We start from the raw sequence: 24,538 nt of genomic DNA, 5'->3' as shown, positions 1-24,538 counted from the left end.
TGTATGGTGATGGCTAGTACGAGGGGATATAGATATAGGACAGATGTCAGATGTAGGTTCTTTACTCAGTAGTAAGGGTGTGGAATGCACTGTCTGCAACAGTAGTAGACTCACCAACATTAAGGGCATTTAAATGGTCATTGGATAGACATATGGACGAAAATGGAATAGTGTAGGTTAGATGGGCTTCGGATTAGACTCTCAGGTCGGCACAACATAGAGAGCCAGAGGGCCTGTACTGTGCTGTAATGTTATTCTTCTTCTATGTTCTATCACTGTACAGGGAGCTGGAGCTCACTCGGTGTGCTGAATTGCTGCCTTCTGTGCCATATATGACTGTATGAATGAGGCAGAACCGCTTTGCGTTGAGTGATGAGGACGGTGGGAAGTGGAGAGAAACATGTTTTAAAGAAAAGTGGACAAACACTTAATGGAAATAAACTTGCAAGGCTACAGGACTAGAGTGGAAGATTGAAACTGACTGGATCGCTCTAGAGAGCTGGAACCTCTGAGTCAAATATCTTTACGACAAAGACTCGAACCATGTTGATTTCCTTACCACCTCTTAAATCAATCTGCTGCAATGGGTAGCTCAGTGGTTAGCACTGCTGCCTCGCAGCACCAGGGACCCGGGTTCAATTCCATCCTCAGGTGACTGTCTGAGAGGTTTGCACATTCCCATGCCTGTGTGGGCTTCTTCCGCGAGTTCCGGTTTCGCCCCTCAGTCCAAAGATGTGCAGGTTAGGTGAACTAACTATACTAAATTGCTCAGGGTTCAGGAATGTATAGATTAGGTGCTGTTGTGGTTCTGCTCGCCGAGCTGGAAGTTTTTGCTGCAAACGTTTCGTTCCCTGGCTAGGGAACATCATCAGTGCTGTTGGAGCCTCGTGTGAAGCGCTGCTTTGATGTTTCTTCCGGTATTTGTATTGGTTTGTTCTTGCGGCAAGAACAAACCAATACAAATACCGGAAGAAACATCAAAGCAGCGCTTCACACGAGGCTCCAACAACACTGATGATGTTCCCTAGCCAGGGAACGAAACGTTTGCAGCAAAAACTTCCAGCTCGGCGAGCAGAACCACAACAACGGATACCCGAGCTACAAATCTTCAATCAGATTAGGTGCATTAGTCAGAGGTAAATGTAGAGTAATAGGGTAGGGGAAAGGGTCTGGGCAGGTTCTCTTTGGAGGGTCAGTGCGGACTTGTTGGGCCAAAACAGCCTGTTGTTTCATACTGTAGGGATTCCATGAAGAATCTACAGCTTAAAAATCTAGACTCAACACTATACCCAGTCTTATGGTTACTGAGCAATAATGAGATTCTTTATTGAAAACTAATTGGAAAAAGAATGGTGCAAGTTAATTCCCAGCCAGGTTCAGTCAAATGTAATTCTGCAGTTCCTCTCTTGCTCTCTCCGACGGATTTCAAACTGTTTCGAGACATCCTCCACTTTCTTCTGCAGCAAGACTGAGGGAAGTAAAAAGATTATTAGCATTAGATTGAGGTTTCACGAGGGGAATAAGTGGGTGAGCTCTGTGGTTCATGCAGTTGGACAGCAATTTCAAATCTATAATTAATTGTCTTCCCTGACAGCTCCTTAACTAGGAATCACTGAGCAAAATGATATGAATGACACATACCCCTCTATCTCAATTTCTTTCTTTAAGACCTATTTTTTTGACTAAGCCTTAGCTAATGTGGAGCTCAGTTTCAGACTGTGTTTGATAATACTCCAGTGAGGAACCTTGGGTTGGTTTATTACAGTAAAGGCACTATGTAAAGAAAAGTTGTTTTAATGGGGTATCTCCTCAGTATTGCAAGAGAGCAAGCTCTGCTGGAGCTGACAGTGTTGTGGCTGGATATTGATAACCTTACTGTTGGGTAGTCTCGTGGTCATCAAGGTAATTCTGCTCATTCTTTCCTGAACCACATTGAGGACAATTACAACATGATCACCAGGTTGAAATCAACAGACGCTGTCACTGGTGCCCCACGCAGAGCTAACCAGGCACCAGCTACGCACAGGACACCAGTGATCAAATGGCATAAGGCACCATGCCTGTCATTTCAGAAAATCATGTAGAAAGCAACTTTAAAGATATTCTCCAGACCATGTGCTGCACTGTTAAGTGCGCTGTAAACAGAACTTATGGCAGGTTCTGTTGGTTCTGCAATACACAAGGACACATGCAACGAGGGGAAGCAAAAATAATCATTGAAAACAGCCCTGGCATGATTGTCCCCCACCTCAAAGTTGATAGCATTGCGCAGCCAGACTTTAGACTGACTTTAGCCATTTGAATCACTTGAATAAGCAAGCAGGCTCCAATACTTCAGTTGTGTTATTGTCACTGCAATAGAGGAAGAAAGTACAACCTAAATGCAACCATTTGTGGGCAGCACGGTAACACAGTGGTTAGCACTGCTGCCTCACAGCGCCAGAGACCTGGGTTCAATTCCTGCATCAGGCAACTGACTGTGTGGAGTTTGCACATTCTCCCTGTGTCTGCAGGGGTTTCCTCCGGGTGCTCCAGTTTCTTCCCACATCACAAGATGTCCAGGGTCAGGTGAACTGGCCATGCTAAATTGCCCATAGTATTACGTGAAGGGTAAATGTAGGGGAATGGGCCTGGGTGGGTTGCGCTTCAGCAGGTCGATGTAGACTTGTTGGGCCGAAGGGCCTGTTTCCACACTAATCTAATCTATTCACGGTGTCACGACAGCTCAAAATTTTACATAATCAATTAAGCACTTTCAAAGAGTGCTTATTCTAAGGTAGGAAAGGCAACAAGTGTGTGCTTGGTAAGCTCCCAGACATAACAACACAATAGAGATGGAATTTTACTGATGCTAATAACATGACCAAAATACCATGAGTTTTAACATACTCTTAGATAGGGATCACAGCAGTCCTTGGGGGAAGGTTCAAACTTGGGGGGAGGGTATCAAATTTGGGGAAAAGGGCTGGCCCATCAAATCAAAGGAGGGAGTTGATATGTAGAGCCAGAAGTATGTCAGGTCCTAAACAAATACTCGTTATTCACAAACAGAAGGAATTGGTAGAGGATGATTTCAGGAAATGCGGAATTTGTAAGACAAGTTGCTATTAAAAAGGAAGAGGAGCTGTGCACCTTAAGTATTATGGTAGATCAGTCCTTAAGTCCTGAGTGAATCTAGAATACTGAAGGAAACAATTGAACAAATTGCTGGAGCATCAACAGACATCTTTGTATTCTCTTTGGCTGCAGGTGAGGACTGGAGAATATCTAATGCTGTCCAACCTGTTTAACAAGCATATTAGGGATAATCTGGAAATTACAGGCTTGTAAGCCTCATATCAGTGGTAGGGAAATTACTGGAAAAAATTCTCAGGGACAAGATTTATATACATTTAGAAACAAATTCTGTTTAAGAGCTGCGAAGTTATGCTGCAGCTCTATTGAGCCCTGCTTAGACCACATTTGGAATATTGTGTTTCGCTCTGGTGGCTTCATTATAGGAAGGAAATAGAAGCTTTATAGAGGATGCAGAAGATATTTATCCTGCTCACATGCTTGATGGTATGACATTCCTGTTTTCTGCTTTCAATGGAGCCCCGATGCTTATTCCTGTACCTATGCCTATTCCTTAGTCATTTCCAGAATCCAATCACTTTCTCATCAATAGACAACTGCTGAGGAATGAGACCAACTGATTATGTTAGGTTCTGGTCGCCTCATTATAGGAAAGATGTGGAAGCTTTAGAGAGGGTACAGAGGAGATTTACCAGGATGCTGCCTGGACTGGACGGCATGTCTTATCAAGTAAGGTTGAGGGAGCTAGGGCTTTTCTCATTGGAGTGAAGGACGATGAGAGGTGACTTGATAGAGGTATACAAGATGCTGAGAGGCATAGATAGTGGATAGCCAGAGACTTTTCTTTCCCCCAGGGCTGAAATGGCTATCAATAGGGGGCATAATTTTAAGATGGTTGGTGGAAGGTCTAAGGGAGATGTTAGAGGTAGATTCTTTACACACAGTGGCAAGTGTGTAGAATGCACTGCCAGCTGTGGTAGTAGAGTCAAATATATCAGGGATATTTAAGCAACTCTTGGATGGGACATGGAAGATAGGTTAGTCTGATCTGAGACTAGGAAAAAAGGTGAGCACACCGAGGGCCAAAGGGCCTGTACTATTCTGTGATCAAATGGACGTATTAACGATAATAAGAACTTAATCTGTTTGGTTTTGTGTGGGGGAGGTTGTGCCTCACTAACTTGATCAAGTTTTTTGAAGAGGTGACAAAGATGATTGATGAGGAGAAAAAGGATCGATATTGTCTACATGGACTTCAATAAAGCCTTTGACAACATTCCTCATGGCAGACTGGTAGACAAAGTGAAGTCACCTGTATTAGGGGTGAGCTGGAAAGATGGATACATAACTGGCTTAGTCATAGGAGACAGAGGGTAACGATGGAAGGATGATTTTTGGAATGGCGGGTTGTGACTAGTGGTGTTCCACAGGGATTAGTGCTGGGACCTCTGCTTTTCATGGTTTACATAAATAATTTGGAGGAAAACATGATGAAAGCTTGGATAGACTGGGTTTGTTTACACTGGAACACAGGAGGTTGAGGGACAACCTAATAGAAGTTGATAAGATTGTGAATGGCAATGGATACAGCGGAAAGTATAAAGCTATTTTCCAGGGTGGAGAGGTCAATTACAAGGGGAGACAGGTTCAAGGTGAAAGGGGGAAAGTTTACAAGAGATGCATGAGATAAGTATTTCCACACAAAGGGTGTTGAGCACTGGGAACTTGTTGCGAGAGGTGGTGGAAACAGACACAGTATTTGCATTCAAGCAGCACCTGGATGAATACATGAATAGGAAGGGAATAGAGGGATATGGGTCCTGTAAGTGAAGACCGTTTTAGTACGGAAAGGGAAAATGTGTCAGCACAGGCTTGGAGGACTGATGGGCCTGTTCCAGTGTTGTATTGATTTTTGATGTTGCTGGAGTGGTATTTATTGGGCAGGACATTAGCAGAGCTCTTCAAAATAGCACTTTGGGAAATTTTACATCCAGTGTGTTTAAAATCTCATGCATCATACCACATCCCAAGTACCACATCAGACAACCATCTTCAATATATTGAAATCACAGTAGTAGGACCTGTACCTGTAAGATAATCAATGTTATCCAGGTGGCACCAATGTTAATACTCACTATTAATAGAGATTTCACAAGTAATACCAGTAAGGGGTGAAATTTGAAAATTAAGAACATCAGATGGATCTCAGAGCACATCTAGTTCTGAGGACACACCATCTGTAACACTGAGGCAAACCCCTAGCTTTCAAGTATCCTATCTTTGATGCCTTTTTAAAATAAAGCCCAAGGAAGCTGTCATGCATACCTGAGCTCTGATCAATCCACTGGAGAGAATCCATGTGGGCATTCAGAATCTTGCAAATCTGTTGCAACTGAAAGGGAAAAGGTGAGAGGTAAAGCAATTTAATTTGACTGATTAAAAGTTATAACCCAGAGAGTCTCTGTAGTAGGCTCTCTATACTTAAAACCATATTATTTTAAATATTGAAAACAAAAATGCTGCAGATTAGAGGGTCAGGCAGCATCCATGGAGAGAAAGCAAGCTAACATTTCGCATCTAGATGATTGAAATGTGAGAATTTAAGACTGTATTCACTGAAGTTCAGGTGGGGGGCATCACATAGAATCCTATAAGATTCAAACAGAATTGAACAAACACAGGAAGAGTATTCCCAATATGCGGGGAGTCAACAACCAGAGATCACGGTTTAAGGACGCAGGGTAGGCAATTTAAAACTGAGATGATGCGGAGATGCCAGTGTTGGATTGGGGTGGACAAAATCAGAAGTCACACAATAGCAGGTTATAGTCCAACAGATTTATTTAAAATCACAAGCTTTCGGAACACTGCTCCTTCATCACTTCACCTGATGAAGGAGCAGCATTCCAGAAGCTTGGGATTTTAAATAAATCTGTTTGAATATAACCTGGTGTCAGTCGTGAAAACTGAGACAAGGAAAAACTTCATCTAGATAACGTCGGTACAGCACAGAAACATACCCTTCGGTCCAACCTGTCCATGCCGACCAGATCTGCTAAGCCAATCTAGTCCCACCTGCCAGCATCCGGTCCATATCCCTCCAAACCCTTCCTATTCATATACCCATCCAGACGCCTTTTAAATGCTGCAATTGTACTAGTCTCCACCACTTCCTCTTGCAGCTCATTCCATTCATGCACCACCCTCTGCATGAAAAAGTTGCCCCTTAGGTCTCTTTTGTATCTTTCCCCTCTCACCCCAAGCCTATGCCCTCTAGTTCTGGACACCTCACCCCAGGGAAGAGACTTTGTCTATTTATCTTATCCATGTCCCTCAATTTTATAAGCCTCTATAAAGTCACCGACGCTCCAGGGAAAACAGCCCCAGCCTATTCAGCCTCTCCCTTTGGCTCAAATCCTTCAACCTTGGCAACATCCTTGTAAATTTTTTCTGAACCCTTTCAAGTTTCACAACATCTTTCACATAGTCTTTTGGCCTCAAACTCTTTCTGTTGCAGATAATTCCACAGACTCACCACTTTAAAGGGTTCAGAAAAGCTTTACAAGGATATTGTCAGGGTTGGAGGATTTGAGTTGAACCTAAGGGTCTGTTTCCATGCTGTATATCTCTATGACTCTATAAATGCATGTTTTCAAGAAGGGGTTAGATATAATTTTTGGGGTTAAAGGGATCAAAGAGTAAGGGGAGTATCAAGTTAGAAAACCAATGGTGCAGCAAATTTGAGAGGCCAAATGACCTACTCCTATTCTTTGTGGTTCTAGGTCAATACTGCATATACAAATGCACCACAGTCCTGGACAACAGCTATATGGGAGCTTTGGAGAGACTTCCAGGAAACTTATTTCATGTAGGGGGATGGTAACTTGACTAGGGACATTTTAGACGACTCGAATTAAAACTGGGGTTTTTGTCGTTTAAAGACTCTTTTTGGAAGGTCTGATCTGGCTACAATAATGTAATCACATTTAAAATACCTGCAAAGCATTATACCTACAATGTAATATGCCCTAATATTAGTGCAAGTATCATTGTGTTGCACCCTAAAAACCAAGGGTACACAGTGCACACTGGTATGAGTTCCACTCCACAAACCTCTTGCTGGATCCACTCCAATTGATTATTTATATCAGTGACTTGGATATTAAGTTCAGTGTCAGACAGGATAATGAAATTGGAGTGTGTCCTCCAAGTGATCAGGTAGCAGTTCCAAGTTTGATGAGCTGAATGGCCTCCTATATTATCGATTTTCTATGATTAGACATTGTATCTACTTACTGGATCACTGATCTCAGAGGAACTGCTGGTGCTATTGAGATGTTGAATAATTTCCTTCAGATCTTGGGCCATCCTCTTCAGTTGAGCATCAATATTCTCTGCAAGCTTATAACTGGACAGTAACACAGAATACATAAAAACATAAGAACTAGAAACAATAGGCAATTCAGCAACCCCAAACCTATTCCACGATTTAATGTGAGCATGGTTGATCATATCTCAGCCTCAACTACTATTTCCTGCCTGCTCCCATAACTCGTGACTGACTAAAATTTATCACCTCCATTAATTTACTCAATTTCCCAGCATTTACCACACTCTGGTGTAGTGAATTCTATAGATTCATGACCCATCGAGGGAATGAGTTTGGCCTGATCTGCTTTAAGTCTATTAGCCCTTATCCTAAAACTATTATCTTTTGCTTGAGATTGCCTTACAACAGAAAACATCTGCTCAGTTCAATTTGTCAATCTCTATTCGCATCTAATACACCTTTCAATACATTATCTGGGCTGACACCAGTTGTTAAAGTTCACTTGAGAATGTAACCTTTCTTTTAAAAAAAGCTTTGCAATTTACGTATGAAAGAAGTGAAACTAACATGATCATTCTAACAGATGAGAGACTTAAACAATCAAAGTTCACCATAAACTTTTACAATAAATTGTGCCTTACAACTGTGTACTCCACAACCACCTGATGAAGGAGCAGCACTCCAAAAGTTAGTGCTTATAATTAAACCTGTTGGACTATAATTTGATGTTATGTGATTTTTAACTTTGTAATCCCGTGAAGTACTTGTCCTGTGAGTGTTTCATCGTCACTGTGTCAAGAGATTCACCTGGCTTTTAAACTCTGCTATAAATACCCGATACTCACGTGTGCTCTCGCTCTTCATCAGCATGTTGCAGGTAAATGGTGCCATGTTGATCCCTGACGGATTGCTCCAGTGGTTCCAGCAGATCTTCCAGTTCCTTCTGCTGTGACAGGATGAAATCAAGCTCTTGATCCAGTCTATCAGAGATATCATATGAAATCATTATCTCAAGCTGTTTATAAGTTTGAAATCATATAGACCAGGGATAAGCTCCTCACCTGGTTTACATCAGAGAATGTCAATGCATTCGAACAGACAATTCAACCAAACACAGGCACCACACATTGCAGTACGAGGAGAAAATCTTTTCCATTCCCTCATTCTGCAACTTTTTTTTGCAGAAACAATATAATGCTGGAAAAAGTGTCAGTCACTCACAATCACACATGCGTACCACTCTGAGGTCAGAAACAGAATCCAGCAGAAGGTGCCTCCCAAGCTGTGAAGTTTGCACAGAATTGTTCTAGCATTCAATTTTTAACTGGCATGGTAGACCAAACAGGAATGGGACCACAGTGATGTATATAGTCAGGAGGGAGCTGCTCTGGGAGTCCTAACATTAACTATGGGACCCATGAACTCACATGGAAGCAGTCAAAGATGGGGAAGGTGACCTTTTGCTGGTTATCACATCGCACCACCCTCACCTCCAATCTTGAGCAACACTTGGAGGGAGCACTGAGGCTGGGTAGGATGTCTGGGTGACAGACTTCAAAGTCCATCATGAGTTGCTCAGAAGCATCACTATAAACCAAGCTGGTCAAGTGCCATCTGATTAAGTTGCTAGATTGGATCTGTATCAGGTTGTGAGGGAACCAATGAAAAGAAAAACCATATTCACTATCACCAAACTGCCTGCTGCGGATGCATCTGTCCATGACAGTATCAGTAAGAGTGACCGCTGCACACTGTGCTTGGAGACAAGAGCCCACCTTCACATTAGAATATCGTACATTTTGTTGGGCAAGAGATATGAGATGCCAGGAAGAATTTACGTTTTAAGCAGCAATTGGTAATGGTGCGGAAAGTAGTGCCCATTCAGCTGAGGCAGGCAGGCGAAGACAATCAATTATTGCACTGGCAGATTGGATGGACTCTTGGTGGAAATGAACCTACAAAGTTCTGGGGGTCAAGTAGGGGAGGGGTTGGGATTGACTGGACTGTTCCATGAAATGACAGCATTTACTTGACATGCTGAATGCTCTCCTCCAGTGCTGCATATCGGTCTAACTCAATGAGATGTTCAAAACTTAAGAGTTTTGACGAAGTAAATACAGGATAAATTGTTTTCGAGGCAGAAAGGTCAATAACCAGAGTGCACACTTGAAGAAAGAATCTAACGAACAAGAAAGAGAAGAACATTTTTATCGAGCGTGTTTATGATGACTGTCTACAAGGTGAGTGCAAGCAGATTCAAAATCAACTTTCAAAAGAGAAATTGGAGAGATAGCTGAAAAGGAAACAATTGCACGGGTATATAGGAAGTACTGGGCAAATAGGACTAATTGGAGTAATTTGAATAACAAGTCACAGTAGGTACAGTGACCTCTGCCTGTGCTATATAAAAGTTTTCACAAACTTCAGTCTCACCTTTATGCAAAGGCCTAGAGAAACAGATAACACAGTTTACAGGAGAGTATTTTCTGAAACAGAATATCCTTGAAACAACTCAGAACAGGCCATCCCAAACTTACTGATGAGGAATGAGTCAGCAATTTAATGGCCAGGGAACTGCAAACAAAAAGTGATGTGACTGAATAGCATATATGGTTTTAGCCATACTGTATACCGAGATTTTGAATTTAGTTAATGCAGCCTTTGAAGGGATGAAACAGAAAATGACAATAGAAGATAAGGTATAATTGCTACACCTTAAAGGTACAAGGTACAATCCTTCAAAGTATTATAAAGTGGAACACAAGTGCTTCCCAAATTGGGACCAATGGATTGCAGGAGTTGCATTGTGATTCAGTGATAGAATTCTTGCCTCCCACACGGGAAGCCCGGGTTTGCTTCCCGGCCAATGCATTGCAGTTCTTCCTTTCTCTACTTGCTTAAGGGAAACTCAGTAGTTAATGCTGTTGCTTCACATGTCTGCGTGGGTTTCCTTTGGGTGCTCCGGTTTCCTCCCACAATTCAAAGTTGTGCAGGTTTGCTGAACTGACCATGCTACATTGCCCATAGTGCTCAGGGATGTGTAGATTAGGTCCATTAGACAGGGGTAAATGTGAAAAAATAAATAGGGTAGGGGAATGGATCCGGCTGGGTTATTCTTCATACGGTCAACGTGGACTTGTTGGGCCAAATTGTCTGTTTCCACACTGTGATCAAGACTTGGGCACATTTTCCAGAAGGTTCACAATACAGTCTGCACCATGCGAATAAGTGATAGCCATGATCATAACACCATCAGACTTAATAGCAGAAGCAGACCATCAATCTACTCTGAAAAATGTGTTGCTGGAAAAGTGCAGCAGGCCAGGCAGCATCCAAGGAGCAGGAGAATCGACATTTCGGGCATAAGCCCTCCAGCATCTGCAGTCCTCACTTTCTCCCATCAATCTACTCTGCCAATCAATGAGATCGTAGCTGACCTCATAATCCTCAACTCTACTTGCCTGCCTTTTTTTCCCATAACTCCTGATTCCCTTACTGATTAAAAATCTGTCCATCTCAGCCTTGAATGTACTTAACAACGCTGCCTCAACAGCCCTCTGGTGTAAAGAATGTCATAGATTCACTACCCTCAGAAATAATTCCTCCTTATCTTGGTCTTACATGCATGACCCCTTATTTGATATTATGTTCCTTGGTTCCTTCACTCGACAGACAATTCCAGTTAGGTTTCATGTAATATCATATAGGATTCAGTGACAGAATAATGTTGAACATCAAAGGAAGATGAATAAACTGTCTTGTTGGAACTGATCATTGCCTGGCACTTGTGTTTTGCTAAAGTTAACTTGCCCAAGTCTTGATGTATATGGATATGGAGTACTTCAGTGCCTGACCAGTGGCAAATGTTGCTGGATACTGCAACATCCTTCTTTTAATAAGAAAATGCAGGGAAGGCCTTTGAAGAAAAGCAGTTGAAGATGGTTGAGTCTAAAACTGTAATTTGAGGAATTGTATACCAAGTCATCCTTTCTGTAAGACCCTTGATTCAGGTATGGGCTCAACAGATTGACAATTTTCCTGGTCAGTAAATTGGTTAAGAAAGGCCCTCTTTACATTCACATTCACAAGGAGCAGACAACTCTCTGACCGCCTTGATGAACATTCAAATCTGAACACGACCAAAAGCTGATCACCTATCTTGTTTGTGGAGGCATCTAACTTGACTGCTGCCCTGCAGGAACAGCATTGGGACATAGTTATTGCTGGGATTGGGAAGACAGAAGCTACAATATTGCATCAAAATAACTCACCTCTTTTGGTCCAGCTTCACTTTCTCTGCTTCTCGGTGTAAGGCAGTTATCTAAGGAAAAGGCAACAGAACAGTGTTGGCTACAAGACATTCAACATCCTACTGCACCACGAGATGCCTTAATGCAAGAAGTGAATTATTACATGGCTGCAGTCCAAACCACTCCCTTTAACAGGATTATACAGCAAGCGCAAATAGCCAAGTCAGATTAAAGGTAGCCCCCTGGAAAGATGCCAGTTACACCTCACAGCATACTATAAAATCTCTTTAACAGACACCTCTAGGCTGCATGTTTGGTGAGTTCATTCCAAGATGCAACCTATGATCTGTATTAAAGATGACAGATAAGGGAAAACACTCCACCTGAATGGTCAGAGTGGAATGTAGTTGAAAATACCAGTTTGTCAGCCTCCATCTCAGACAATTAACAAGTTAATTTGCCACCTCCCACAGCTTTTATCCTCATGAACTCGGTTTTCAGGGCAACATGAAGCAGAGGTTTCAAGCCCCTGAAGAACTGTGTTCACACTGATGCAAGATATTGCACAGACATTTCCAGCCAGCATACAGAAACATAGATGCTTCACACCCAGTGCTGATCTCTAATTTAAGGCCAGGAAATGAAAGGAGACCAGTTAACAACCCCATCTATGATGTGGGGGAGCCAATGTTGGACTGGGGTGGACAAAGTTAAAAACCTCACAACTCCAGGTTATAGTTCAACAGGTTTACTTGGAAGTACAAGCTTTCAGAACACTGCTCCTGACCGTATCTGATGAAGAAAGACTACTCCGAAAGTTAGTGCTTCCAAATAAACTTATTGGACTATAGCCTGGCGTTGAGAGATTTTTACACTTTGTCCACTCCATCTATGACTTTCGAACACCAATCCTTCCCTCAGCACCCCACGATATTTTCATTAAAGAATTTTAACATGGTTTGAAGAAATTAGTCCCATTTAAGAGTGGTTAGGATGGGGTGGGGGGCGGTTGTATTTTCTGTGCAGTTGCATTGGCACGTGGACATGATTGCACATTCTCCTTGCAGCTCTTGTGCTGATGGCGTCAGGTGTAGAATTCAAAACTCCGACCATGTTCAAAAACAGACAGTGTAAGAACCATGAGTATGTAATGATTTGAACCTAGTTGGACCTTGTTGACTCTGAGGTACTTAATTGGGATTGTTGACCTAGGCCAATCAGGAAGCCCTTGCCAACCAAACTAAACAAGGGATGAGCGAGAAGGTGGGTCGGCCATCCTCATCACTGTCGTTTGGGGGGGTTTGACAGGGGTGGGGAAGGTGGGAGGGACGGATGGCTTGCTGGCGGAGTCTGTATTCTATGCACTGTTTCTTATCTAATTGGACTGTCCTGTATGTATTTATCACTGTTACTGTTTTGTGATAACAAAGTGGGATTTGAGGTTTGTCCTCATTTCCCTGAAAACTGATTGAATGGTAGGGATTGGGGCATGGCTTTGCCATTTCTCTCTTGTAAAATTGCTGTTTCTCTGTACACAGCTGTTAATGTTAATTGTTTTGTAAACTGTGAATTGTTTAATAAAATAAAAAATATATAACCAGGAAAAAAATATTTTTAAAAATAAACAAGGGATGAGCCAAAAGATGGGTAGGCCATCCTGATCTCTGTCATTCTAGGGACTCTGGGTGGGGGGGGGGGTTGTTGTGGGAACAGGATGGGCTGTCCTACAATGGCAGGAAAATGTGTCAGGACAGACCGAGAGCCGGAAGGGGTATAGTGCGGATTGCAAACTGGAATGGGTGTGTGTCGGGCTGCCTTACAGTGCCCTGAAGGTTGGAGGGACAGGTGGGCTTGCTTGGGGAGGGGGGTGCGTATCCTATGTACTGCTTTTTATCTAATAGGACTGTCTTATATGTATTTGTTATTGTTTTGTGATGACTAAAAGTGGGTTTTGAGGTTTGTTCTCATTTCCCTGAAAACTGGTTGAACTGGGGGTTTGGTATATTGTTGTTTCTCTGCATACAGTTGTTAATGTTAATTGTTTTGTAAACTGTTCTGATAAAATAAATATATAAACGAGGGATGAGCCAGAAGGTGGGTGGTTGGGGTCAGATGGTAGTCGGTGACATGATGGGCTGTCCTAGAGGCGGCCATAAGATATATCAGGGCAGACCGAATGCCGAAGGGGCATATGGATGGGTTGCTTTTCAGTGGCTGGAAGGTGGGAGGGATGGGTGGCTTACTGGGCAAAGGTGGGGGGGGGGGGGGGGGGGGGGGTCTGTATTCTATGCACTGTTTATTATTTGATTGCACTGCCTGGTATGTATCGGTTTCTGTTATCTTGATGATTTATAGTGGGATTTGAGGTTTGTCCTAAAAACTGGCTGTACAGTAGTGTTTGGAGGATCCAGCCTTGCTGCCCCTTTCCTCTGTAAATTGCTGTTTCTTGTATATGGCTGTTTGCGTTTGTTTAGAACTTGCACTGGTTAGTAAAACAAAAAAAAAATACAAACAAGGGATGAGTCGGAAGATGGGTAAGCCATCCCGACTGCTGTTGTCCTGTTGTGGGGGTGTGTGTGTGTGTGTGTAAGTGGAAGGATGACTGTCTTAGAGGTGGCCGAAGGTGTTTCAGGGAAGACCAAGAGCCAGAAGAGGCATAGGGACAGACTGCCATTGAGTGGCTGGAAGGTGGGAGGGATGGGTAGTTTGCTGGGTTGCCAGGGTGTCTATGCGATATACACTGTTCATTGTTCAGTTTATCAGACTCTCAGTATGGGATTGCATTCACTGTTTCTTTCTTGGTAATGTAAGGTGGGATTTGAGGTTTGTCCTCATTCCCCTGTAAACTGGTTGTATGGTGGGGTTTGGGGGCCTGGCCTGGCCTGGCCTCCCCTTTCCCCTGTAAATTGCATTTCTTGTACACTACTGTTCATGTTAACTGTTTGTATTTTGTTCAGTTTAATAAAATTTTAAAGACACAAACAGGGGACAGGGCCCCTCTCTTGGTGTAGTGGTGGTGTCTCTACCCAAGAACAAAGAAACCTGGGTTTATTCCCACCTGGTCCAGAAATGTGGAATAATACCTCTGAACAGGCTGATTAGGAAAATAGGTCAACTAAAAAAAAAGGGGATTTAGAATCTCCTCAGTTCGAGGGACTAACTCTAATTTGGCTGGCCGTGGCCAGTGTACTGTGCACAAGCAAATAAAGGGTGACGTGGTGATGGGATACCAGCCTGGTGTAGTTATTTCATTGGCAATGGCAGAAAATAGTACATGCCTTAAGAACATTTGCTCGCAGTCACCTTGGGAGTTCAGGTAATCATTTCTGGCATCACGCCTTTATTTGGAAAACTTGACTCATTTGATCTTGCTGTCAAAGACTGGGACCCCAGTATGTGGAAAGAGTGCAATATTTTTCCTGGGCTAATGACATTGGGGCAGATAGAAAGTAATGAGTAATCCTCTTGACTGCTTGCAGACCTGCAGCATTTCCAGTTATAAGGAGCTTAACTTTCCCAGATGCTAAAACCTACTAAGAGTTGTCAGAGGTGGTTAAGGAAAATTAGCCAAATCTCCTCTAATCCTGAGAAGATATAGGCTTTATTTGACTGTTAGAGAACTGGACAGCCCATGTTGGGAATTTTGACAAAGTCAAGATGACTGGCAGAGACATGTGATTTTGGGTTAATCCTGAACGAGACACTGAGACACCGCTTGATATGAGAGATTAATACCTTAACCATGCAGAAGCGCCTACTAGCTGAAGTCCAACTGGACTTCTAACAGGCATAACAACTGGCTTTGTCATTAGAAAATGCAGCAAATGGAGCACGGGAACTACAGGGTATCCCAATGGAAGTCGACACCTTTACCTGTCCAACTGAGTTTGCGGAACACCACTTGAGTGTAGGCACTTGCAGGGCATATCCTGAGCAAAGGCACTCCATGACAATCCACAGCAGAACCCCACAACAAAGTCAAGGCTTGGCCAAGTGGCTAAAAAGTTCTCAGTATCTGGGCCAACAAACTATTGTAGTTGCTGCCAGTATGCAGACCCGGGACAGCAAAAGAGTCCTACAAGGCTTTACTTGAGTAAGAAAACTCAGTCCGATACCCAGGAGATTGCACAACCTGGAAAGTCCCCCTACACGTTACACGTGGGCTGGAATAACTAAATTGTGTAGTGACACCTAAATTGGAACTGATTAGAATTAATGTTTGATTAAATGGTCACCCCCGTTGGCATGGAGGTCCGATACCGACGCAGCTGTATCCGTGGTTGCGGAACCAGTCTTTAACAAGATTTGCTCGGGCCTCTGCCCTTAGGTTTGCGCAAGACCCCAGCCAGACTGAGAACATACGCTGGGGAACCGCTGCAAATTAAGGATGACTTCGGTTCTGGTCTCCTACGAGAAGCAGTTGGTGCAATTACCACTGATGGTAGTAAGGAGCTCAGGCCCAAGCCTATTGGGACAGAATTGGTTGACAGAGATTCACCGAGATCCGCTCAACATTTTTTCAATTAGAAAATGACTGCCTCAAAAAGAAAAGCCCTAGTGAAAATACCCACAAATATTTCAGGAAAGACTTGGGACTATCAAAGAAGTTAAAGCCACTTTACACATTGACTAAGAAGCAATTACACGATTTTTGCAAGGCCCGCACAGTGCCGTTTCCCTTACAAGCAAAAGTTGAATTGGAAATTAGGAGTGTGGAGAGTGAAGGAATCATCACACCAACGCAGTTTGTGGAATGAGCAGGCACCAGTTATACCAATTGTGAAGCCTAATGGCTTAGTACCATATTGGGGATTTTAAACAAACAGTAAACCGCTTCTCACAGCTGGATAAAAACACAATCACTCGCATTGAGAACTTGTATGCAAAAGTTGGTGGGGTGGGGGAGGGGCTATCCTTTACCAAACTGGACATTAGTCATGCCTACCTCCATGAATTGTAACTGACTGAGTCGTCCCAGAAGTACGCCACAATTAATGCACATAAGGCTTTAATACCAATTTAACAGATTGCCACATGGGTTGTCACTAGCCTGCACCCTTTTCCAGCAGACAATGGAGAACATTTTACAAGGGCTACTATAGGTTTCCATTTATCTGATGTATTAATAACAAAGACCAAAACAAAGAGGGACTTGGGAGAACTTGGACAGATTGCTTAAACATTTCCTCCAGGCAGACTTATGCTTTAGAAAGAAAAAAAATGTGTGGTCTAGGCACTTAAGACCATAAGACATAGGAGTGGAAGTAAGGCCATTCGGCCCATCGAGTCCACTCCGCCACTCAATCATGGCTGATGGGCATTTCAACTCCACTTACCTGCATTCTCCTCGTAGCCCTTAATTCCTCGAGACAACAAGAATCTATCAATCTCCGCCCTGAAGACATTTAGCGTCCCGGCCTCCACTGCACTCTGCGGCAATGAATTCCACAGGCCCATCACTCTCTGGCTGAAGAAATGTCTCACATTTCTGTTGAATTTACCCCCTCTAATTTTAAGGCTGTGTTCACGGGTCCTAGTCTCCTCACCTAACGGAAACAATTTCCTAGCATCCACCCTTTCCAAGCCATGTATTATCTTGTAAGTCTCTATTAAGTCTCCCCTTAATCTTCTAAACTCCAATGAATAAAATCCCAGGATCCTCAGCCATTCCTCATATGTTAGACCAACCATTCCAGGGATCATCTGTGTGAATCTCTGCTGGACACGTTCCAGTGCCAGTATGTCCTTCCTGAGGTGTGGGGACCAAAACTGGACACAGTACTCCAAATGGGGCCTAACCAGAGCTTTATAAAGTCTCAGTAGCACAACGGTGCTTTTATATTCCAACCTTCTTGAGATAAGTGACAACATTGCATTCGCTTTCTTAATCACGAACTCAACCTGCATGTTTATCTTTAGAGAATCCTCGACTAGCACTCCCAGATCCCTTTGTACTTTGGCTTTACGAATTTTCTCACCGTTTAGAAAGTAGTCTATGCTTTTATTCTTTTTACCAAAGTGCAAGACTTCAAATGACTTAGGTTACAGAGTTGACAAACCAAATTACACATGAAGAAAGATAAAGCGGGGGAGATCAAAGGATTCCCAGCTCTCATGTCTGTACTGGAGCTTAGGGTTTTCCCCTTGGGCAAGTAAGTTATTACAGAAAATTCATATGTAACCGAGCCTCCATCTTGGCACTTACACTTGCTATTGAAAAAGTGTCAGCCTTGGAAATGGTTGCATAGCCAAGTAGTAGTTTTTAGGGAAGTGAAAAAGCACTTATCATCCCGTTGGCCCACTATGATCCAAAGCAAGAAGTATGGCTGACATGTAATGCCTCCCTATATGATATCAGGGAAGTGTTGGCTCACCGGTGGCACAACAGAAAGGAAGGCCCGATCGCATATGCCTCCCAGACTTTGGCTGATGCCAAATGCAAGTATGCCCAGAGAGAGAGGGGAAGTTTGGCAGTCATCTTCGGTGTGAAGAAGTTTCACCAGTACCTTTACGGACAGAAATTTGTCATAATAACAGATCATAAACCCCTGCCCAGGCCATAATCTGGTCTAGGCAGCGGGCTATGGAGAGGGTTGCTATGGCCGATTGCCTGCTCCTCTTTCCCAGTTACACTCAAGCCCAGCTGTCCCTGGAGAAGGAGCATGTGGCATCTACAAATACCTTTGAAGTTTTCAGGAAGAGGTGGGCACTGCAAGACATGAAGTGTTTTATTTCCCCCTCCAACTCTATTTTGATTTGATCCCTGCCCTCCCTTTCACTTTTTTGTTCACTTAGGCATTGCCGTGTGATGGGAAGGGCACTGCTTGTCACTGGTCACGCGAACATTTCTTTTCTTCAAGCTGGTGGAATGTCAATAAAGGTTTCTGCACTCATTCTTTCTTCACTGTGTCCTACACCTGCACATGCACACCATGGGTGCTGCAGGAAAGTAAACACTACTGCTGTTTGATGGTAGTGTGGGAGTTTATAAAGAGAAAAGAATATATAATTCAAAAAATTAAACCAATAGGACCAGGTTTTGGAGTTTGCAGCAAATAAACATTAATTAAAAAAAAGCTTAAAAATTCAAAGAGGGATTTATAATCTCCTCAGTTCCAGGGTCTGACTCCAAACTTACTGGCCAAGCCAGTTTGCGGTGCAAAAGTAAATAAAGGGTGACTTGATGACAGGATACCAGCCTCTGCAGTTGTTTCAAGGTAGGTACAGAAATGATCAGAAACTCAAAAAAAAAGATTCTGGACAAAGGTAAGACATTAATTCCTTGCTCAATTGCTAATATTTAGTTACTTCTTCATTAACTTTCAACTACCTTAGCTTAACATGCTTAGCAATTCAAATTAGATTAGGTGGTTGCCAGGATAGAGAGAAATAACCATGAGGGCAAGACATTGCCTCCCTTGGGGCAAATTTGAATAACTTGATCAATTCTATCATGTACAACCAGACAGGCTACATTTGGCTCACCTTCTCTCCATTTTCGATTAGCATCCGGTCCCAAGCATTGACCTGGGTGGCTTGGTGAAGGAATTGTTTCTCTTGGTCCTCAAGCTCCACACTCCACTTGTTGATGAGACTCTCCAGTTGAGCATATGACATTACTGGAGGAGTACTACAAACGGAATTATCAGCAAAACATGAACCAGCTGCAATTTAGATCATCTCCCCTAAAACCAAATCCCCATCAAACACAATTTAGTGCAATGTACCCAAACATTCTCAAGCTACTGCAATTGGACCACGGTATGTACCCTTTAGTTAGAACACAGAACAGTACAGCCGAGTGCAGGCTCTTCAGCCCTCAATATTGTGCCCACCTTTTATCCTCCTCTAAGATCATACTAACCTATATACCCTTCATTATGCTGTCTTTCGGATGACTATCCAAAAATCACTTAAATCATCCGAATGTATCTGACTCCACTACCACTGCTGGCAGTGCATTCCATGCACACCACTCTCTGTGTAAAGAACCTACCTCTGACATCTCCCCACACCTTCCTCCAATAACCTTGAATTTATGCACCCTCGTGACAGCCATTTTTGCCTTGGGAAAAACTCTCTGGCTATCCACTCTATGCTCATCATCTACACCTCTATCAAGTCACATCTCACCCTTCTTCACTCCAATCAGAAAAGCCCTAGCTCCCTCAACTTTTCTTCATAAGACATGCCCTCCAGTCCAGACAAACATTCTGATAAATCTCCTCTGCCCCCTCTCTAAAGCTTCCAAATCCTTCCGATAATGAGGCGACCAGAACTGAACAAAATTAGTCTCAGTTCCGCAACATTTTTCAATTGATGAGAAAGTGACTGGATTGTGTAAATACATGTCTAACAGGAACAGGCATAGGGACAGGAATAAGCATTGGGACTACACTGAAAGCAGAAAACAGGAATGTGATACTAACAAGTTTGTGAACCTCTCTAAACTTCCATCTAATTGTCAGCTGCTTCACTGACCTTCTCTCCATTATAAAGTCAAATATGGGGATACTTGTTGATCACTGCACAATGTTCAGCATCATTTATGATGTCTCAGCAAGGCCTGGACAGACAACTGGCATGTAACATTCAAATTATACAGATTTACAGACAATGACCACCATCAACAAGACAGATGAACTATCGCCCCCCTGACATTCTACAGTGTTTTTGTCACTGAATCCTCCACTATCAACAGCTTTGGAGTTACCATTCACCAGAACTTAATTGGATTTGCCAAACAAATACTGTGGTGAAAATAACAGATTATAGACTAGGAACCCTGCTGTGAACGGCTTGCCTTCTGACTCCCCATCTACATGGCATAGGCCAGGAGTGAGGTGGAATACTCCCCACTTGCCTGGATGAATGCAACTTTAACAATATTCGAGAAGTTTGACACCACATTCATACACCCCCCTTATTACAGGGCCACCGATACACACAGGCATAGTGATGGAAAGATAGTGCACCAACATAGGGGAAGTGAAAATCCAATAGCAAACTCATTCTTTCCTGTTCTGCAGGCTGGCTAATGGCTTCACTTACCTACTAGCCACAGGAGCAATAGTGGTCGTGGTAATGGTGGCAGTAGTAGTGCCCACAGCAGTGGTGGCTGTGGCAGCTGTGGTACTCGCACTGGCAGCTGTCACAGCAGGCCCTGGTGTGAGGGAGAAACTTGCTGGTGTCTTCAGTCCCAGAGAAAAGCCAGTGTTGCAGGTGGTTGCGGCTGCAGAGGTGGAAGCTACAAAAGTAAAACTGAGGCTATTATCTCTTGCCATGACAACAGTGATTTCCATTCTAACTCCATTTGCTTGTGCAACGAATACAGTTCAGGCCAGATTAATAGGTCATCAAAAAAAAGAGGTAGATGATGGTTCAGGTCGTGTTAGGTTTTTAAAAACCAGGGCAATGGCTTAAATTAGGAATGGGTAGCATTGCAACATTTAAAAGGCATCTGGATGGGTATATGAATAGGAAGGGTTTGGAGGGATATAGGCTGGTGGGTGCTGGCAGGTGGGACCAGATTGGGTTGGGGTATCTGGTCGGCATGGACGAGTTGGACCAAAGGGTCTGTTTCCATGCCGTACACCTCTACAACTTTGACTCAAAAAACAGAACTAAATTTAAGCTCAATTATTAAAAATTATAACACTTCAACTGAGTTAAGATTAATTATATTTAACAGAGCAGCTCTAGAGGTGATAGTTCAAGTTAATTTATCAAAATAGTAATTAATTTGTAAAAGATAGAAAGGACTTTTTTCTTTGGGTAATCAATGAGCAGCTGTGACTGGTTGCAGCAATTCTCGAGCCATTTGGTAAGTCTGTAAAATTTCCTGGATACTGAGGGACTGCATGCGAGATGTGACTCCAGTAGCTCCAGCCAAAACTCAGGTTTTCTGAGCTTGAGGGGCAGCGGAGTAGCAGTTGAGCATCCAGGAGGACAGAAGAGCTGCCAGTGTCAAGTGACAGGTAGGTCAGCATAACTTGGAATTCTCTGCCTTTTTAGTGAGGTGTAAACCCTTCTTTGAGGCCCGAAACGTCGATTCTCCTTCTCCTTTGATGCTGCCTGACCTGCTGCGCTTTTCCAGCAACACATTTTAAGCTCTGATCTTCAGCATCTGCAGTCCTCACTTTCTCCTAAATGATAAACCAATGTCCTGCATTTCTTAATTCGCTGGTGGGAGATGGCTTCGCTAGCATTCATTGTCCGTCAGTAGTTGTCCTTGGGATTCCTGAACTTGCTGTAGGTAGACCTACAGCAATGCCCTAGAGAGGAATTTCCAGTATTTTGACCCTGGGACATCAATGTATTTCCGCATCAGGATGGGGAGTGGCTTGTTGACGATCTTGCAGGTGATGGGGTCCCCATGCTTCTAGATGGAAGTGGTCATGGGTTTGGAGATACTGTCTCAGGATAGTTGGTAAATTTCTGTAGTGCACCTTGTAAATATATATACTGCTGCTAATGAACGTCAGTGTTAGAGGGAGTAGATGCTTATGGATTTGGTGCCAATCAAATGGGTTGCTTTGCCAAAGAAGACAGCAAGCTTCTCAGTGTTGTTGGAGATGCACTATACAGACAAATATGGAGTCCTCTATCATACCCTCGATTGTGCCTTGTAGATGGTGGACAGACAACCCACTTAAGTTACTGAGGAGTCACAAATGGCACTGAACTTTGCGCAAATCAGTGAACATTCCTACTTCTGGCCGAATGGTGGAAGGAAGATCACTGATAAAGCAGCTGAAGATTGATGGATCAAGGACACTACCCAGCAAAAAAGTCCTGGAGCTGAGGTGACTGATCTCCACCAACCACAATCATCTCCTATGTGCCAGGTATGACTCCAACCAGCAGGGAATATGCCTCCGATTGCCATCGATTCCAGTTTTGCTGGGGGTTCCTTGATGTCAGACTCCGCTGAATGCAGTCCTAATGTTAAGGTCTGTCACTGTCACCTCATCTCTGGAATTCAGCACCTCTGACCATGTTTGAATCAAGCTTGGAATGAGGTCAGGAGCAGAGTGGCCCTGGTGGACCAAAACTGGTCGTCAGTGAGCAATGGATAGTCAGTCATTGTTATGGATATGAATTTAATTGTATATTCTAGTTCTAGAGAATACAGAGTTAACGTTTACAGCCCAAGGAAAGGTCACCGGGCTTGAAACGTTAACTCTGATTTCCCTCCACACATGCTGCCAGACTTGCTGAGCCTTCCCAGCAATTTCAGTTTTTGTTTCCAACACTTGCTCCATTGGGCAAGCAGGTACGCTGCAGTCCTTGGGGTATAGGGACATCCATAATAATATTAGAGAGCCAGTGACACTGAAGGAACAGCAATACATTTCCAAGTCAGGATGTTTAAATATATCAAGGGGAAAGGTGAGACAAAAATAGACCGCTGAAGTAGTATTGGAGAACACAAATTGCAGAGGAACTGAACAAGTACTTTGTGCCAGTCTCAATGGTGGAAGACATGAGGAATAGCCCAAAAATTCAAGAAAATCTGGGACAGGGTGAGACAGAGATGAGTATGGTGGCCATCACCAAGGAGAAGATGCTAAACAAAAACTGAAAGGTCTCAAGGTGGTCAAAAAGATTACACCCCAGAGTTCAGAAGCTGGCTGAAGAGATAGTAGAGGCATGAGTGGCGATCTTTCAGGAATCAATGGAGTCAGGGAAGGTCCCAGAGGATTGGAAAATCACTCATGTCACCCTGTTTAAGAAGGGAGTAAAGCAAAAGACAGGAAATTACAGGCTAATCGTCATTCGTAAGATTTAAGAGCCGATAATGAAGGATGAGATTTCTAAATATTTCCAAGTGCATGGTAAACAGGAAAGGTCAGCATGGTTTATTCAAGGGGAGGTCATGCCTGACAAATCTGTTACAATTCTTTGAGGAGGTAACAAGCAAGTTTGGCAAAGGAGAGCCAATGGACATTATCTACCTGGACTTCTAGAAAGCCTATGACATGGTGCCACACAGGAGGCTATTGAGTAAGGTAAGGACGCGTGGTGTGAGGGGCAAGGTGCTAACATGGATAGAAGATTGGCTGTCTGGCCAGAAAACAGAGTGGAGATAAAAGTGGCCTCCATTTTGTAGCAGCAGGAGCAATGAGAGTAAGGACTGGGGGGCTGCCAGGAAGATATATTTCCCATTTAAATACTTATCTCATGGAATCAGTGGCCTCTATTTTGCAGGGAGAGCGGTGAGAGGCAAGGAGTGGGGACTGCCAGGAAGGTAAACATTTTTCTTCTTAAAGACTTATTTTGTGAATAGGCAGAGCAAAGGCTCAACAAGAGTGACATGAACACGGGCACTGCTCCGCACATGAACTGATATATTTGGGCTGTGGCTAAATCAGAGACACTACATGTGTAGAGTCTCTCACCCACTGTCCTCTAATTTAAAAAAATAACTGTCTGAGAATGCTTGGTAAGCTAAGGTATTTTTTGTTTTTTTCCTTTATTCAACCTCTTCTTGATGATTTAGAGCAGAGGGAATGGAGGCTAGGGCAGTTGCATGCTCCTTTTTCAGGATATTGGAGGTAAGGGTCACCAGAGGCATCCTGCTGACTTTGCCTGCAAGAAGTGCACCCAACTCCAGCTCCTCACAGATCGCGTTAGAGAACTGGAGCTGGATGAATTTTGGATCATGCGGGAGGTTGAGGGGGTGAGAGGAGTTTTCGGGAGGTAGTCGTACCTAAGTAATGGGACCAAAGTAACCAGGTGACCATCAGGAGAGGTTAAGGGAATAGCCAGACAGTACAGGGAACCTCCGTGGCCAGTTCCCCTCAAGAATAAGTATACTGTTTTCAATATCTCTGGGGAGGGAAATGACCAAACAGGGGCAAGTCACAGCAGCCAGGTCTCT

The 24,538-nt window shown here is 43.3% G+C and overlaps 1 protein-coding gene across 1 annotated transcript in view; it reads right to left on the bottom strand.

Annotated features, from left to right (window-relative positions):
• Nucleotides 1–1,301: 1,301 nt before the first annotated feature.
• The window catches only part of nup62l (nucleoporin 62 like), a 139,302-nt gene continuing 116,065 nt past the window's right edge, over nucleotides 1,302–24,538 (bottom strand). Inside the window, exons 7-13 of the mRNA XM_060832148.1 lie at nucleotides 20,707–20,902; nucleotides 19,141–19,285; nucleotides 11,677–11,726; nucleotides 8,251–8,385; nucleotides 7,372–7,483; nucleotides 5,401–5,467; nucleotides 1,302–1,468 (exon numbers count right to left, since the gene is read on the bottom strand). Of these exons, the coding sequence (XP_060688131.1) occupies nucleotides 1,377–1,468; nucleotides 5,401–5,467; nucleotides 7,372–7,483; nucleotides 8,251–8,385; nucleotides 11,677–11,726; nucleotides 19,141–19,285; nucleotides 20,707–20,902 (797 nt within the window). The 3' untranslated portion in view covers nucleotides 1,302–1,376. The remainder of the gene's footprint in view (nucleotides 1,469–5,400; nucleotides 5,468–7,371; nucleotides 7,484–8,250; nucleotides 8,386–11,676; nucleotides 11,727–19,140; nucleotides 19,286–20,706; nucleotides 20,903–24,538) is intronic.

Source organism: Hemiscyllium ocellatum, chromosome 11, assembly GCF_020745735.1.
Source record: "Hemiscyllium ocellatum isolate sHemOce1 chromosome 11, sHemOce1.pat.X.cur, whole genome shotgun sequence".
NCBI classification, from domain to species: Eukaryota; Metazoa; Chordata; class Chondrichthyes; order Orectolobiformes; family Hemiscylliidae; genus Hemiscyllium; species Hemiscyllium ocellatum.
The sequence above is the reverse complement of the archived record's forward strand: the minus strand, read 5'-3'. Positions and strand labels throughout refer to the sequence as shown.